At 48.1% G+C, this 18,154-nt stretch overlaps 1 protein-coding gene across 8 annotated transcripts in view; it reads right to left on the reverse strand.

Moving 5' to 3' along the window:
• Positions 1-2,380: 2,380 nt before the first annotated feature.
• Positions 2,381-18,154, reverse strand: part of SETD4 (SET domain containing 4) — a 29,656-nt gene continuing 13,882 nt past the window's right edge. For 7 of the 8 annotated variants that reach the window (XM_069567683.1, XM_069567701.1, XM_069567710.1 and 4 more), the window contains exons 6-11: positions 17,506-17,935; positions 16,533-16,707; positions 14,753-14,834; positions 13,787-13,867; positions 3,502-3,625; positions 2,381-2,651 (exon numbers count right to left, since the gene is read on the reverse strand). In XM_069567683.1, the coding sequence (XP_069423784.1) occupies positions 2,520-2,651; positions 3,502-3,625; positions 13,787-13,867; positions 14,753-14,834; positions 16,533-16,707; positions 17,506-17,935 (1,024 nt within the window). In that variant the 3' untranslated portion in view covers positions 2,381-2,519. Of the gene's footprint in view, positions 2,652-3,501; positions 3,626-13,417; positions 13,868-14,752; positions 14,835-16,532; positions 16,708-17,505; positions 17,936-18,154 lie in introns of all 8 variants that reach the window. The other variant, XR_011252177.1, reaches the window with a different exon arrangement.

Raw genomic sequence — 18,154 nt, forward strand, 5'->3', positions numbered from 1 at the left:
CCGCACTGTCCACAGGAGCCACTCTTGCAAGGGGTCGGAATACATTTACACGCCAAGCATCACCTGCAAACTGAGAGTCTTATAATACTGGGGTTTTTTCAATTACTTTTCATTGGAGTATAGCTGGTTTACAATGTCATGTTGGTTCCTGCTGTACAGCAAAGCAAACCAGTGACAAGCATACATGCATACATATATGTATTCTTTTTTTTAAGATTCTTTTCCCGTAATAGTCAGTACAGAGGATTGAGGAGAGGTCCCTGTGTCCCCAGGAGGTTCCTATTAGACTACTGTTTTCTTTTCAAACAAGGGTAGATCTGTTGCAGATGATGAAACAGTTCTCATTTGCAAATGTTTGAGTGGTTATTTCTTGTCACTGTCCATTTTTTCTAATCACGGACAACGAAAGCACACAATTACCACATGGGTCTATCAAGTTTTTCTTGTCAAGGGGAGGCTTTAGTTTCAAAAGGTGTAAAGCATCTACCAGCAGGAATTAACATGTGTGCGCTCACTCACTCAGTCGGGTCCAACTCCTTGCAACCCCATGGACTGCAGCCCAACAGGCTCCTCTGTCCACGGGATTTGCCGGGCAAGAATACTGGCGTGGGTTGCCATTCCCATCTCCAGGGGGGTCTTCCCAACTCAGGGATCAAACCCACATCTTTTATGTCTCCTGCATTGGCAGGCAGGTTCTTTACCCACTTGGGAAGCCCAAGAATTAACATATTTAGGTCCTAAATGTCCATAAAGATGGAACAGGAAAATAAATGATGGTGCAGCGCAGGGTCAGTGCACCGCGCCCCGTGGCCTGAGTGGTGAATCAAGCTTCACCAGGACACACCATGCATTTCTGTCTGCACACCGTCTATGACTGCTGTGTCCTACAGCTTAGACAAATGCCCCGAAAGCGTAACTATTTACTATTTCACAGAAATATTTACAATTTTACAGAAAAAGTTGGCAAATGCATGGTAGAGCGTGTCCTGAAACATGCTGCAGCTATTAAAAACAAACTCAACACCAACATCTATGAACAGGGAAAGGGGTTCACGATACAACAGTGAAGATGTTTTATTTCTAACGCTGACTCCCAAGGTGCCCGGCACAGTGGTGGCAGAGGTGGGTAGCGTCCCTCCCCAACCTCGGGACCCCAGCTTCTCTGCATGTCCCCCCTCCTCTGACTTATCCAGGGCTCCCTGAGACCGAAGACTGCCGAGGCCTGAGGAGGAGATACGTCCCCTTCCTACCCCAGTCCTAAAAAGGCTAAGAAATACTGTTTGGTAAGGATTAAGGCTAAAGCATGCCCATTTTGCCCTAGGTCAGTCTCCCTACTCAGAGTCCCAGAACCAAGCAGAGGGCCCCACTGAGGCTGGGCTGTGCTGGGTGGGGCCGGGACCCCCAGGGAGAGCTGCAGAGGGAAGATCCCGGGAGCAGAGCTTAAAGAGCTGTGTGGGGTGAGCCCCAAGCACAAAACTTGATCTCTGATTCCTCGCAACACCCCTATTACAACGAAGAAAAGCAGCAGAAGAGTCAAAACCCCACCGCAAACAATGGGCTTCCCTGGTGGCTCAAATGGTAAAGAATCTGTCTGTGTTGTAGGAGACCCGGGTTCAACCCCTGGGTCAGGAAGATCCCCCGGAGAAGGGAATGGCCACCCACTCCAGTATTCTTCTCGCCTGGAGAATCCCATCGACAGAGGAGCCTGGTGGACTGCAGTCCATGGGGTCACACAGAGTTGGACACGATGGAGGAACTGACACACAAAGGATGGCGAAGGGAGGACACGGGCTGAGCAGAAATTCAACACATTCTGGAAAAAAACTGTAAATAGAGGGAAGACTGGAGAGGGGGAGGGGAGAGGAGGAGGGGAGAGGGAAAGGGGGAGGGAGGGGGAGCACCCCGCGCCAGCTCCTCCACCCCACTGCTCGGTGGCAGCACAGGGAAACCACCTTCCCCATCCCAGTCCAACAACCTCATTTTCAAATGTGCAATCAAGGGTGAAAAACTCAAAGTGAGTCATTCCAGCTCAAGGCGGCCAAGACTTGGGAGGGCTGTGCGTCCCCCACAACCCCACTTCAAAAGCCAGAATGGTGAGGGGGTGGTGGGGGGCTCTGAGCATAAAGCAGCACAGCCTCTTGTTACCACACACAGAGCCCCGGGCCGACCCTGGCCCCGTCCAAGCCTCCCCTCCCTATTCCAGGTCACACTTTGCTCAGACTCCTCCTCCAGGACTGACTGCAAGTTACCCTGAGGGCATAAGAAGGGCTGCTGGCACCGACAGCTCCAGGGTCCCCTGGAACCACCTGGCCTGTGCAGAGCGCCTCCACGTCCCCAAGCAGCCACCACTTGCCCCTACAGACAGACAGAAGCAGAAGGATGGGACTGAGCAGATAACTGTTTAATAGAAACTCTTCGTTGACTCTCAGTGAGTCCATATAAAATAAACCTGAGTTTAAAAATGTTTAAAGAAGCCACACCCACCAGAGGAGGTGACCTTACGCACTTGGTGAAGTGCGTTACGTAAAAGCTGTCTGCAAGGCGGTCAGGGCCTTGGCAGAGGCCTGGAGAATCTTCAGCTCTTCCGTCCGCAGTGTTTCTACCAAAGTCAACTGGTTCATCAAAGCCACTTCATCCTTCATGCGAGAAACCTGCAAGTTATTTTTAAATTTTTTTTTTTTCAGTGTAGTAAAATACAGCTAAGATTTAAGACTCTGACTGGTTTTAAATGTGCAATTCAGTGGCACTAAGTACAGTCACAGTGTTGTGAAACCACAGCCACCACCAATCTCCAGGACTTTTGCATCTTCCCAAAGAGAAACCGCACCCATTAAACATTAACTCCCCACTTCCCCCTCCCCAAATCCCTGGGAACCTCTAGTCTGGAATACTAGACTTCTCATTTAATTTGAATCATGCAGTATCTGTCTTTTCATGTCCTGGTTTATTTCATGCAACACAATGTCTCCAAGGTTCAATAAAATCATTTATTAATCCCAGTAATGTTTTCATTCAAATGAGCTGAACCCTCATTTAATTAAAACATTCACTACACAAACGGGGAAAAAGTACCTTAAAAATCTATGAAAAAGAATTCATGCACTAATTTACCTACTAAAAGGTGTCTGTGTGCTGTGTGCTAAGTCGCTCAGTCATGTCCGACTCTGTGACCCTATGAACTGTAGCCTGCTAGGCTCCTCTGTCCATGGGAAGAATATGGGAGTGGGTTGCCAGGCCCTTCTCCAGGGATCTTCCCCACCCACGGGTTGAACCCGTGTCTCTTACATCTCCTGCACTGGCAGGTGGGTTCTAAAACTAGGGCCACCTGGGAAGCCCACTAAACAGTATAAACACATGTTAATAGTCAAAAACACAGATTACGTCAGTGTTTATTTATTAAGGCATTAACAGCACCCCAATAAGGTGGACTATTCCTATCCAACAAGTACAAAACAACTTCTCAATCAAAACACTTAAGAATGAGATATTCTAGAATCATACCTTTCGAAGCACAGCATGAGTCTCCTCTATGAAATAACAGCATATTTTCTGGGCTACGTCCAAACTTGTCTTCTCATTTGTATCAGAAATTATTTCCCCAAGAAGTACTTTTTTCCAGCACATACTAGAAGCAAAAACGTTCAAGAAGGTCATTTCAGCTGGTTCTCAGAAATAAAGGCTTTTTCCACTTCAACACAACACTTGTCCTATTTTTCCAAAAACATAATAAAACTCATTCCATCAGCACATTCCCTCAAACCTCCTGCCAACGTGCAGGTCCTGTGCTGAAGCAGACACAGCAGACAAGATGGAAGGAACCCTGGGGATGAGAAGCAAGGGGCTGAGTTTTCTAGCATCACAGTCCTTTGGCTCACAAGCAAGCGGAGCCACGGCCACCGACCACAGGGAGGGAACAGAGGACAGACGAGAAGGCAAGCCCACAGCCAGAAGACCACAGACTAAGGAGTAAAGGCGGCGGGTTTTGTTTTCTTCAAATAACAGCATCTCCTTTAAAAAAAAAAAAAAAAAGACAAACGCAACACAGGACGTGTTTCAGAAAGTCAAGTGCTCTACAGATGGAAAAGCAGAATCTACCATGAAGTCTTTTTCATCATGGAGGTCATGCCAATTTATACAAGAAAGTCTGTAGGAACAGGGACTCCATGGGCTGGTGGGAACAACTTTCTGCAGGCACAACAGTGCTGCTGTGCCCGGGTAGGCAAGACGCCGAGCAGGAGGGGGCCAGGCCAAAATCGACACAAAGAGGAAGGAAGCGGGGTGGAGGACAGGTCTGGATGCGGAGAATGTGGATGTCGACTCGGCCGAGGAGGAAGAGGCAGGCGAGGACTGCACCTTCTGAATGCAGGGCACAGAAGTCGATGAGAAATTCCCCACAGCCCCCAAGCCACAGCGTATAAAGTCTCAGACGTCTCTAGCTTTAGAGACGACGGTGACAACCTCAGGAGCAGAAGGGTTCTTAGGAAAGGAGGGAGGGGAGGGAGAGAGGGGGAGCAAAGAAGAAAAGACATTCCTTTGCGCTGGGCTGTTTTAACGGCTATCTGTTTTAACCCACACGACTGCCCAGCAAAGAAAGCATTATTATCCCCACCTTTTAGACAAAAAGAAACTGAGAATCCGGAACAGTGAAGAACTGAGCCTAAGTGAGAGAGCTAGTGAGAGGCAGAAATAAGTGTGCAAACACCAGTCAGGCACAATCCCAAACGCACGCTTCCTCTGCCACACCGCTCCAGTCAGAAAGAACTCCAAGGGAGGGCTTCCCTGGTGGTCCAGGAATTAAGAATCCGCCTGACAATGCAGGGGACATAGGTTCGATCCCAGGGCTGGGAAGATCCCACGTGCCTCTAGGCAGCTATGCCTGTGTAGCACAACTACTGAGCCCACGCTCTAGCGCCCGAGTCACAACTGTTAGGGACCAAACGATGGTCTCTAGGACCTGAGTCATGTTTACCAGAAAGAGACAGGATATGCGCTCATCCTGCCTGGCCAATCATGTAACGCCAGCTACTCCTGTAACTGAGACAAAGAACTGCCTGTATATAAGCCGCCATACTCCTTTGTTTGGGGCTCTTGTCGGATTCCCTTGTGTGGGATGAGACTTGAGCCCTAGCGCGCTAGAGATAAACTCCCTTCTTGTTTTTGCATTACTGTGGTGGACTTGCTCTGTCAGTCGGTTTGGAGATACGGGCTCGGAGCATAACATTTGGGGGCTCGTCCGGGATCTCCATCCCGCCGGGGAGGACAACTCTCCTGGTAGAAGGGAGTAACCTCGTTAGGAGATAAGAGCTCTGAGCACCGGTGCTAATGTTGCAGAAGCCCAGATTAAGTCCGGGGCCGGGTATCATACTGGGGAGGCATCTGGCTATAAAGTGCAGAGGCAAGTCAGCGTAAGGCCGGGGCCTGGTTTTGTGCTGGGGAGGCAGCTGGCTCTGGTTACTGGATTAAGTCAGCGTAAGGCCGGGGCATGGTTTCATGCTGAGGAGGCAGCTGGCTCTGGTTACTGGATTAAGTCAGCGTAAGGCTGGGGCCTAGTTTCATGCTGGGGAGGCAGCTGGCTCTGGTTACTGGATTAAGTCAGCGTAAGGCCAGGGCCTGGTTTCATGCTGAGGAGGCAGCTGGCTCTGGTTACTGGATTAAGCCAGCATAAGGCCGGGGCCCAGTTTCGTGCTGGGGAGGCGGCTGGCTCTGTGAACATCCTGCAGGTAAGATTGAGTGCATTGTCGGGGGCCACCTTGTGTTTGTTCTTTGTTTGTCTATTTGTGGTGTCTGCGTTGCTCTTTGTGTGCTCTGTTGGCTCCCAGTGTACTTTTCTGTGATCATGGGACAAACAACTTCTACTCCTTTATCTCTTATGATTAACCACTTCTCTGATTTCAAGTCTAGAGCACAGAATCTATCATTGCTGGTGAAAAAAAGCAAGTTAGTAACTTTTTGTTCTGCCGAGTGGCCTGCTTTTGATGTCAGCTGGCCACAAGAAGGCACCTTCAGCCTGCCTACTATTCAAGCGGTCAGAGAGAAGGTGCTCACCCCCTACCCTTCAGGACACCCAGCCAGACCAAACTCCCTACATTTTAGACAGGACCTGGTGGAAAACCCCCTGGCCTGGCTAAAACCTTTTGTTTTTCAGCCCCTCACTTCCCTTCCCTCTTCCCCGCCCTTGCTTCCACAGGTTCCACAGGTTTCATCGGGAGAAGCCAAAAAGAGAACCAAGCCTTCAGCTCCTCCCAGAAAAAGGGGCCCCACCTAGGGAACTCGGAAAAAGGCAAAAAAAAAAAAAAAAAGGCCGGCGTAGCAGAAAAAGACCCGGAGGTTCCCTCCTCCACCATTCATGTGTTTCCGGTCCGGGCGGGGCCAGCCAGAGAGGGTAGAAAATGGACATATCAGTATTGGCCCTTCTCCACTAGTGATTTGTACAATTGGAAAACCCAGACTCCCTCCTTCTCTGAAAAACCGCAGGGTCTTATTGATCTTTTAGAGTCTATCCTGTTTACTCACAATCCCACTTGAGATGATTGTCAGCAACTGTTACAGGTACTTTTTACTACAGAGGAGCACTAACGGATCCTGTCAAAAGCCCGGAAAAATGTGCCAGGGGTGGATGGGAGGCCCACAATACAGCCTCACCTCATTGAGGAGGGGTTCCCCTTGGTGCGACCCAACTGGGACTTCGAATGCGCTGAAGGTAGGGAGCGTCTCCGAGTGTACCGTCAGACTCTCATGGCTGGCCTTAGAGCGGCCGCCAGAAAGCCAACTAATTTGGCCAAAATAAATCAGTGAGACAACAGCCAAATGAGAGCCCAGCAGCCTTCCTGAAAAGGATAATGAAAGCTTTTAGACAGTATACCCCTATAGACCCACAGGCAGATGAGTCATGAGCGGCAATTATGTTAGCATTTGTAAATCAAGCAGCCCCCGATATTAAAAAAAAAGTTAAAAAAGATAGAGAGGTTAAATGAACAATCCTTGCAAGATCTAGTGAGGGCAGCCGAGAGAGTTTTTAATCATAGAGAGACCCCAGAAGAGAGAGAGGACCGCATGAGGAAAAAAAAAAAGAAAATTTAGAGCTGAAGAAAACCGTAAAAATCAAAAAGAGCTGGCCCAGATATTTTTTGCTGGGGTTAAAAACAAAAACAGGTTCCAAAAAGGGGAAAAAATTGGACTCAAAAACTAAAAAAAAAAATGACAAGGCGTAAGCTTGAAAAAAACCAATGTGCGTTTTGTAAAGAGTTTGGACATTGGAAAAATAAATGCCCCCCAAAAAATCTAAGAGGGGCCCAAGAACCCCAAGAACGAGACTCCCTCTCCAGACAGTCATATCCTCTATGCGGGTGAGGATAGCGACTAGGGGGGTCAGGGCTCAAAGCCCCTCCCCGAGTCCTGGGTAACTATAAATGTGGAGGGGAAACCGGTTGGCTTCATGGTGGACACGGGAGCCCAATACTCAGTCTTAAACCAAAAAGATGCACCCATGTCTAAAAAAAGTAGCTGGGTGCAGGGAGCAACCGGGACTAAACGATATGGATGGACTACAAAATGGCATGTGAACTCGGGGGCCCACCAGGTGACCCATTCTTTTCTGGTGATACCTGAGTGTCCAGCGCCCTTGTTGGGGAAGGGATTTACTGTCTAAAGTAAATGCCCAAATTCATTTTGACCACGGACAAGTGTCGGTTTTAGATGGGACCGGGCATCCTCTTCAGGTCCTGTATCTGGCATTAAAAGATAAATACAGACTCTACTTGCCAGAGGCCCCAGCGACAATAAGCCCCAAAGTACAACCATGGGTTCAAAGATACCCTCAGGCCTGGGCTAAAACTGCAGAAATGGGACTAGCCAAACAGAGGCCCCCTATCATTGTGGAACTGAAAGCCAGTGCTTCCCCGGTGAGGGTACGACAGTATCCCATGAGTCAAGAGGCTCGACAAGGAATTACTCCTCCTATACAACGCCTCATAGATGCTGGGGTCCTGAAAAGGTGCCGGTCCCCATGGAACACTCCCCTGTTGCCTGTGAAAAAGCCTGGGGGAACTGATTTTAGACCGGTTCAGGATCTATGAAAAGTCAACAAATGGGTGAATGATATTCATCCTATGGTTCCTAACCCTTATACATTGCTAAGCAACTTGCCTCCAAACTACATTTGGTACACTGTTTTAGATTTAAAAGATGCCTTTTTCAGTTTGCCTCTTGCCCCCGCAAGCCAAGAGATCTTTGCCTTCGAATGGCAGGAAGACGGTGGTCAGACCCCTGTGCAGCTGACATGGACTCGCTTACCACAGGGTTTCAAAAACTCGCCCACGTTATTTAATGAGGCCCTGGATGAAGACCTCCGTGAGTATCGGGTTGAACACCCTACCATTGTTTTATTACAATATGTTGATGACCGTATGCTGGCAGCGGCTACAGAAAAAGAGTGCCAAGAGGCAACAGGTGACCTTCTCCAAACCTTGGGGACTTTAGGTTACCGGGCTAGTGCCAAAAAGGCCCAGATTGTCAAGCAAGAGGTTACATACCTCGGTTATAAGATAAAACAGGGCCAGAGGTGGCTAACACAGACTATGAAAAAAACCATCCTCCAGATCCCTGAGCCGGCTAGCCCTAGACAAGTGAGAAAATTTCTGGAAACGGTGGGATATTGCCGGTTATGGATCTTGGGGTTTACAAAAAAGGCCAGACCCCTATATGGGGGGACCAAAAAAAAAAAACAAAGACTGAAAATGGACTGAGCCAATAAAAGAGGCCTTCCAAGAGCTCAGGCGAGCCTTGCTAGAAGCTCCTGCCCTTGCCCTCCCTGATCCACCTAAGCCTTTCCAATTATTTGTAGATGAAAAGCGGGGGATAAAAAAAGGGGTACTAACACAGAGATGGCGACCATAAAAGCGACCTGTAGCTTACCTTTCCAAGAGACTGGACCCAGTGGCAGCCGGATGGCCACCTTGCCTCCGTATCACTGCGGCCACCGCGCTCTTAGTCCACAATGCTGAGAAACTGACTTATGGACAGAGACTCTTGGTCTACACTCCTCATGCCATAGAGAGAGTTTTAAAGCAACCCCCAGGTAAATAGATTTCTAATGCCCGCTTGACGCACTACCAGGCCTTGCTACTTGACACCCCACGGATTCATTTCCAAACGCCCTGCACTCTAAAGCTGGCCACTCTTTTGCCCAATCCGGAGAAAAATAGCCCCCTCCATGATTGTGATGAGATACTGGCCGGGGTAACAACAATGCGAAAGGACTTAACTGATACTCCACTGGATAACAGTGAGCTAAAATGGTTCACCGACGGCAGCAGTTATGTAAAAGATGGACAGAGAGGGGCGGGAGCCGCAATAGTAGATTACTCTGGACAGACGATATGGGCAGAGGCCCTTCCCCCGGATACCTCAGCACAAAAGGCAGAGTTAATTGCCCTGATTCAAGCATTAGAGAGAGCCAAAGAAAAAAAAATAACTATTTTCACTGACAGTCGCTATGCTTTTGACACGGTACACATCCAGGGCCCAATATATCGGGAACGGGGGTTTTTGACAGCTAAAAAAAAAAAAAAATTAAAAACTTGCCTAAAATCCGTAGACTTTTAGAGGCTGTACAGATGCCTCGGGCTGTGTCAATAGTACACATACCTGGACATCAGAAGGGTGACAGCCCCACGGCACGAGGAAATCGTGCCACAGACCTGGCAGCTCAAAAAGTAGCTGATGAAGATTTCATCACCCCTGTGTTGGCGATCGGACTTCCACCTCCAGGTATGGGAACTCTGCCCCCAACCCCTGAGTATTCATCCACAGACTTTGCTTGGATCCAAAAACACACCAACCTTCAAAAAGATAAAGATAGATGGTACCGAGACTCAGACGGCTACTTGATACTCCCTGCTCAGTTGGGACGGCAACTATGTGAGCATTTGCACTTGTCTACTCATCTGGGAAAAAAGAAGACTCTGATGCTCTTTCAAACTGCGCGCCTGCGATTTCCCCGGCACCAAACAACTGTAAAGAACATAGTGCATGCTTGTAAGGCGTGTCAACAGATGAGGTCAGGAAAAGGACTACATGCAGGACTGAGGTATCGGGGAGAAGGACCAGGGCAACACTGGGAAATAGATTTCACCGAGGTAAGGCCAGGCAAGTATGGTTACCGGTACTTGTTAGTGTTGGTGGATACCTTCTCAGGGTGGGTGGAAGCTTTTCCTACAAAGGGAAAAACCGTGATGATAGTGGCAAAAAAAAAAAAAGATTAAAAAAAAATAGTTCCCAGGTTTGGCCTGCCAGTGACCATCGGCTCTGATAATGGACCTGCTTTTGTGAGTCGAATATTTCAGAGCCTTGTCCTAGCCCTGGGGACTAAATGGAAGTTACATTGTGAATACAGTCCACAGAGCTCAGGGCAAGTAGAAAAAATGAATCAGACTCTAAAAGAAACTTTAACTAAATTGGCTATAGAGACTGGCGGGGACTGGGTGACCTCCTTCCCTTCGCCCTCTTCCGTGCGCGTAATACTCCTTATCAACTTAATCTGACCCCATTTGAGATTCTGTATGGGAGACCTCCCCCTGTATGTCCAATATTTGAAGGAAAAAAACTACTGCCTCCCACGTTGGGGCAACTCCAAGAGGCCTTGATGGCCTTAAGCAAGGTGCACTCTCGTGTCTGAAAACTGCTCCGGAAAATACACGTGGGTCAAAATAAGGGAACTATTCCCTCACATGACATTGGCCCAGGAGACTGGGTATGGGTCAAAAGGCACCAAACCAAGGCACTAGAACCCAAATGGAAGGGTCCTTATGTTGTTCTTCTTACCACCCCAACTGCCCTAAAGGTTGACGGTATCGGGCCTTGGGTGCATTGCAACCACGTACGCCCAGCTGCTTCAGCAGAGCAAGAAGACGCTAAAAAAAAAATGGGAAGCATCTCTGCACCCGTCCAACCCCTTGAGGCTAAAGCTTCGAAGGCGCCAACAGGACCAGGACAACTCGACTGGGCCCTCTTATAGATGACCCAGTTACTCTGCTCCGGAGTTGCCAGCGTGAACCCGCATCAACCCGTCAAAATCACCGGGAAGCTGCAAAATGGACTAACACGAGAGGTGCTAAACTCCACTACCGCAATACATCCACCAAACACATAGTGGTCAGACTTATACTTTGACCTTAAGCCGATGGTAAATGTGCCTTGGGCTAGGGGTTATCTCTGAGAACAAGGGTTCTGGGCATGCCCAGGCGCACCCAGGCATGACTGGAAGACCTGTGGGGGGGCACAAGACTCATTGTAAAACTTGGGATTGTGTTACTTCTAATGACGGACCTCGGTGCTGAGAAGTAGAAAATCTAGATTTACTTAATTTTTCATTCGCCAAGCCCCTCCCTAGGGTCCTCGGAGATTCAACTTTTAGCTGTAAATGTTACAATTATGCACAAGTCAGAATAAGGTTCAATCCAGAAAAAAGCAAACAGGAGGAGATTAGATCTGCTCTTTCTGCAACAAGGGGGACTCTGTGCTGCCCTAGGAAAAGAGTGCTGTTTCTATGCGGATCATACAGAAACAGAAAATCTATGGCCAAAGTAAAAAAAGGACTAGCCCAACGTAAACAAGAAAGTGAGGCTCATCAGGGATGGTTTAAATCTTGGTTTCAACAATCCCCTTGGCTGACCACCCTAATCTCCACCTTGCTGGGACCCCTGCTAATACTTCTGATGCTTACCTTTGGCCCATGTATTATCAATAGACTTATAGACTTTGTAAAGGAATGCATAAATACAGTACAGCTGTTTGTGCTTTGACAACAATATCAAACTGTGTCTCAGGACCGAGAGGAAGATTCCTCTATATGATCTAAGGACAGGGGGGAATGTTAGGGACCAAACGACGGTCTCTAGGACCTGAGTCATGTTTACCAGAAAGAGACAGGATATGCGCTCATCCTGCCTGGCCAATCATGTAACGCCAGCTACTCCTGTAACTGAGACAAAGAACTGCCTGTATATAAGCCGCCATACTCCTTTGTTCGGGGCTCTTGTCGGATTCCCTTGTGTGGGATGAGACTTGAGCCCTAGCGCGCTAGAGATAAACTCCCTTCTTGGTTTTGCATTACTGTGGTGGACTTGCTCTGTCGGTCGGTTTGGAGATACGGGCTCGGAGCATAACAACAACTACTGAGACCGTGCACCACAACTATGCAAACCCGAGGGCCCTAGAACCCGTGCTCCGCAACAAGAGAAGCCGCCCCGATGAGAAGTCCATGCACCTCAACTAGAAAGAGCAACCCCTGCTCTCCTCAACTGCAGCAACGGAGACCCAGAACAGCCAACAGTTAAATAAATAATTTTAGATTAAAAAAAAAAGAACTCCAAGGGAAGCAAAGAGGCCTCAGCAGGACCCCTGGGAAACACCCAGTTGCTTTTTTTAACCCGAGGTTAACGTCTTGAAAAGGCACTCGTACCTTTTTCCAAGGAAGATGCAAAGAAACTTACGTGGTGGGTACACATGAGATAAAATGAAATGGAAGACAAATGGATGGGCAAAACAAGACAAAGGAAAGACACGGGGAGGAAAAATGAGATGAAGACTCAGGGATGAGTCTGTGATGACTCGCATGCCTTAAAATCCGGCACACTTAGACGGACCACAGATTAAGTTGCCTGAGTGTTCTAGCAAGCAACAAGATGAAGGAAGTGTGTCGGATACAGAATTCAGCCTCTGCTAAGAAGAAATACGCACGATTTCTGGCATGGAGACCCAAAGGGAGTTTTTTCCTCCGAGAGTCCCTACGGAAACGTAGGCAACGTCGCGAACAGGAACGTCGCAGGCGTGACGGAAGGAGCGCCAGCCGCTTCCGGGCGCCGAGCTGGGGGCTACGTCTCGGCGCTGACGTACCGACTCCCTCCCACAGCTCAAGGATGGGCTCCGCCACCTCCAGGATGTGGTCACTCCGGTTTCCCTCAGCTGAGCTTCTGCTGAGTAGCGGACATTATTCCTCCCGAGTCCCTCTGGCTAAGGGGAGGACGGGCAGCCTCTCGGGAGTGCTGAGGACCCAGCCTGGACGCGTGGCCCCAGCGGGGGCTCCTCTACCCGCCTGCCCTCCGGAGAGACCCAGGCCTCTCCTCAGCGGGAGTCGGGGTCTGCCCTCAAGACGGAACCGGGGGCCCGCGCTCCGGAGCCCTGTCTGCTTCTGGGGAAAAACCTCCCTACTCAAGAGACTCTCCTGTGACCAGCGTCAGTGCGCACACTTTCTGAAGTGTTCACCCTGAACGGCGAACTGCAGGTCACCCGGGACACGGGGGTAGAAATATCTGAGGAGAGGCCAGTTCTCAGGACCATGCACTCAGATTGTGACTCTAAAACCAGACACTTCCAGAAACCGTAGAAAGCTAGACATTCCCCACGTGGGGCAACTTACACAAAGACTGTGCGTGCTAAGTCGCTTCAGTCGTGTCTGACTCTTCGCGACCCCATGGACTGTAGCCCACCAGGCTCCTCGGTCCATGGGATTCTCCAGGCAAGAACACTGGAGTGGGTTGTCATGCCCTCCTCCAGGGGATCTTCCGGACCCTGGGATTGAATCCGCGTCCCTTACGATCTCCTGCATTGGCAGGTGGGCTCGTTACCACTAGCGCCACCTGGGAAGCCCACACGAAAAATAAGCAGCCCCAGTAATGCAAGGGCATTTCTTTCTCTGAAATGGGGCGTTTGAGTGTCGGCCAAACCAAAAGCCCCAGTTATGTCCAAACTGTAGCGGCAGCTGGTGACCAACAGACAGGGGACTTACAATTCTTCAGCTTCCAGACATAACAACTTAAGAGCTGTGAGCAACCGCCATGACGGTCCATCCCATCCAAAAGTCAGATTCCTAAAGCAGAAAAAGGACAGGTGCATGCATCGATCACTGAATCTTGTGTCCTGCACAGGAAACTAACTCAACAGTGTAAATCAACTACACTCCCATACAAACTAACCCTAACCGTAAAATTAAGTTTTAAAAATGACAAATCTCACTGTGACACTTCATTACACCCCAGTAAATGGCTCAAGGGCCACACACTTTTTTAAAGGGGCCGTTCAACGTGGTGCAGCCAGTAGTCTTAGTCATAAAGACAGAAGAGAAAAGTGGGCCTGCAAATGCTTAAGGAGAAAGCTCTTCTGATCAGGTAAGAAGCTGAAGCTGAGTGAGGAGGCCACAGTGAGACGGATGGAGAAAAGTCTGGGTTATCCTGAGGATCGAACCAACGGTGGCATCACAGCTAGCTGTCCCTCACTCTGCCGCTGGACTATTGAGAACTCAGTTTTATCTAAAGAAGAAAATCTGCAAGGGAGAGAAGGGAAGGTCTCAAACCCAGTTTATCCCATTTGGTGTGGAATCACCTCAGCACCTCCCATCCCAAGAGCCTGCACCCGGTTGCTGGGTGACTGACGGCCAGGCTGGCTTGCAGGAGTAATGCCACGCTGCCTGACCACATGTCAGCAACAAGCACACAGGGCCACCAGTCAGTACATACAATCATTTAAGACGTCAAGTTCCTATCTCAGGTCCCCAGAAAAGTCTCTTGACAAGTATCTTCCCCTCTTTGTGTGCCCCACCACACATCAAGCACAATGTACTATATACAGTAAGAGCTCAATAAATAGCTGTCTGTCACCAGATCTGAGCCAGGAGGCCTCTCGCACCTTTCAAAACCTGAACTCTTAATTTTTCATCAAGATTTCCTAAAGAAAAAATTTCGAGAGAAACACTTACTCTATGAAGTCATGATCCTCCAAAATGGAAATCTTTTTGTTCATCTGTTTAGCAGTGGATGGAAGATATTTAACAAGTATATCTGCATTAAAAAAAAAAAAAAAGAAATCAGGCTGATGTAGAGCATAAAATTCAGGCAAAAAGGAAGACCCTTCTCAGCTTACTTTCCATCCCATCAGTAATTAAGACACATGTAAACAATTTTACCTCTTTCACATTAAAAAAAAAAAATCTAGTCTTTTGGTCCAACTCAATGAGGTCACAACTTAACCCTTGAAAGGCTACAAGAATTACCAGACAGCAGACAAAACATCCACTACCTCAGCTCCTGCTCCCACAAAGCAAATCAACCCACAAAATCGGGGAATGAAGACATGACAGGACCAGTGGGAAGCCACACCCACTGAAGCACAGGCTCCAGACAATCAGGAGGAAATGTTTCCAGGCTTCAGGTTTTTAAAACTCAGAATTCAAAACTATCTGGATATTAGTGATTATAATCATAAAACAACTGAAAATGATGATGTAAAAATTAACAAAGCTTTTTGGGATAATAGGATACTGAAGGATTTTTCTTTTTTTTTTATAAAATTTCTTTTTATTTTTTCTTACATGCAAAAATAAAGTGTAAATTTTGTTCAAAGTATTTAACAAATCGATACTGCATGGTCATCAATATTAAAAGTTATTCTGACAATACAATGCTAGTCTCAAAGCCAGCTTTCTAAGAGACCCAGCAAGACCCAGTTTTTGCTGTTCTATTTCTTTTTGAAAAAAGGCATTATTACTTTAGCTAGAGGATGGAGTGGTAGCACTTTGACCAAGTTTCTATTTCCACTAGAACTTATATTAAAATTACTTCAAATTATATACTCAGTAAACCTCCAGCCATTTCTTCAGCGCCTAGAAAACTGCTTCTCTGCTGCTTGAAGGGAAGGGGGAATAAATCAGCCTTCCATGTATTATTTTTAATACTATATTTGGAATTTTTACAACTTTAATACGTAAAGTATTTTTAAAATATGATTACGATGCTAAGTAACAAAAGAACACAAACGGAATCCATTTTTTTTCATGGCCTTAAACCCCTTCAAACAAGGGCTGTGTGTAACATATTTATCCTGTGATTGGTGCAGTGTGATTACACACAATGGGTGTTTCGTAAGTCCTTTTTACTTGGAACTCTCTCATCCTGCACTTTATTTTTTAGAGTGCTTCCATTCTTTCTTCAGTATTCATTTACTTATTGAGCTGCACAAAGTCTTGGTTGTGGCACACAGCATCTTCAGTGTGTCATGCGGGGTCTTTAGGTGTGGCACGCAGGCCTAGTTGCCCTGCAGCAGGTGGGATCTTAGTTCCCCAATCAGGGATCGAACCTGTACAGTCCCTGGCATTGCAAGGCAAATTCTTAGCCACTGGGCCGCCATGGCAGTCAAGTGCCCCCACTGATCTATCTTTACTGACCATGTCTCAGTACAAAATTCCCATTTCTTGTCATCTACAGGTACTCTATTTCCCTAGGAGTTTTCCTTTGCTTTCATTCTACTGTCTGACCTAACGCAATAAAACTTTTCTCAGTTCTTAACCTCAATATGGATCAAAGCTATGTTGCTTTTACTTCAACACTGAAATGACGTGGTCAATAAGAATTAGGGTAGCCCTACCTAGGAGAAAGTAACTCTTACACATTTTAAGGTTTTGTCATTTTTATAAAAAAAAGAACCAGATTGGTGGCAGGGAATCCAATTATCTTAGTGATAAAACCAAAGTCAGTTCCAACCTTTTGAGACATAAACACAAGCGTGAGGATTGCTGACAGAGACAAATCCGTACTCCAGGAGCAGGCGGTGGTTATCGTGGGGGCCGTAGCAGATGAAAACCTCCTTGTGTTTGCCACAGCGTGTAGCCGTTCTAATTTCATAACAGCGAGTTTCCTCATTAAATGCTGCTTTTACCTAGAAAAAAAACAAATTGCAAAACATGTCTCTTAAAGCAAAGCAGAAAACCAAAAAGATTAACTGGTTATATTCATTTAAGCTAGATGCAGCTTTCAAGTCCTCAGCACAGAATGTACCCACATGAAGAAAAAAATGCCACATCTGAACTTCAGCCTCTTTGGTTTGCCTCGATCTCACTCCACTGGGGATATAATCATCTCCTTTAGGAGAGGGCAGAAGCCTGGGGATGAAGAGGTCTCTAGCTGACTCCCAAAGTGGGATCCCTTCTCGATTTCCCACAAACATCCATCCAGTCAGAAACTGTTGGCTGAACACCGCCTCCGTGCCAGGCCCTGTGCTAAGCACTGCGGTTACTCCAAGTGCAAGGTAAAAGCCCTGTCCTCTAAGGCTGCAGAGCTCCAAGGGAAAGGAGCAAGACCCTCAGCGATCACAGCTAAACCCTGAGAGCGATGCCACCAAGTGTGGAAGGGAAAGAGACAGGAAAGCAAGTGAGGCTTTGGTCCCAGGTCTGAAAGGATGAAAGATGCTGCTCCCTGGGGAGCTGCTTGTTTAGACCCTCCAGGGGACACAGCACCAGGCTCTGTGGGTCTGGAGAGCAGAGTCGGGAAATGGGGCAAACGAAAAGGATGCCAGGATGGGGAGACAGGGTCAGGAGGAAAGACAGGAGCCTACCAGACCTGACGGCAGGGAGGCTGACCAGCTGCACCGTTCCCTGGGGCTCTGCTCACTACTCCGGTCGCAGGTTCTACACGGCCCTGTTGAAACCGAACCCGGGTCCCCCAGTGGATGTCTCACCTGGACGTCAGGGCTGTGGTTCAGCAGATCCAGGTAGGGGGCGAGTGCGCAGGTGTCTGGCTCCGGGGAAAGGCACAGCTGCGGCGGGCGCTTCATGTACACAGCCCTGGTGTTGATGGTGCACCAGGCCCACCGCAGGGCGCGGTAGCTAAAGATGGTCTCAATGGCCTCAGAAAACAGAGGCTGCAGGGAGGAGAAAAAGCCTCGAGAAGAAGAAAAGAACTCCTGCACATGGCTTCTCTGCTCCCAGGCCTTTGTTTTCAAAGGGTTGGGAAGAAGATTCACCACTTCTGGCTCCAAACAAACTGGGCAGGTGTAGGCCTTTGGTAAAACCTCCAGGTAAGGCTTCCAGGGAGACCGATCCCCAGCATGCTTCTCTGACACTAAAAAGGTGCACAGAGCCAACAGAGGAGATGGAGGAGGCTGCCACCTTTTAAAATGAAAATCCAGATTGGAGGAGTTACTTTCATTCAAAATATGGAATAAGCAAGAGATGCAGACATCTGAGGGCTTAGTTCTGCTTCCAGAGGGGCTGTGGCCAAGTGGTGAGTACACTCCATGTTCACTGAATGCATCCAAGAGAGGGTCTTCCTTCCTCAACGGCCTCCTCCCGGGACCACACCCCAGTACAAAGGCCATGAACAAGCCA

The sequence above is a fragment of the Ovis canadensis genome, chromosome 1 (genome assembly GCF_042477335.2).
Source record: "Ovis canadensis isolate MfBH-ARS-UI-01 breed Bighorn chromosome 1, ARS-UI_OviCan_v2, whole genome shotgun sequence".
Taxonomy (NCBI): domain Eukaryota; kingdom Metazoa; phylum Chordata; class Mammalia; order Artiodactyla; family Bovidae; genus Ovis; species Ovis canadensis.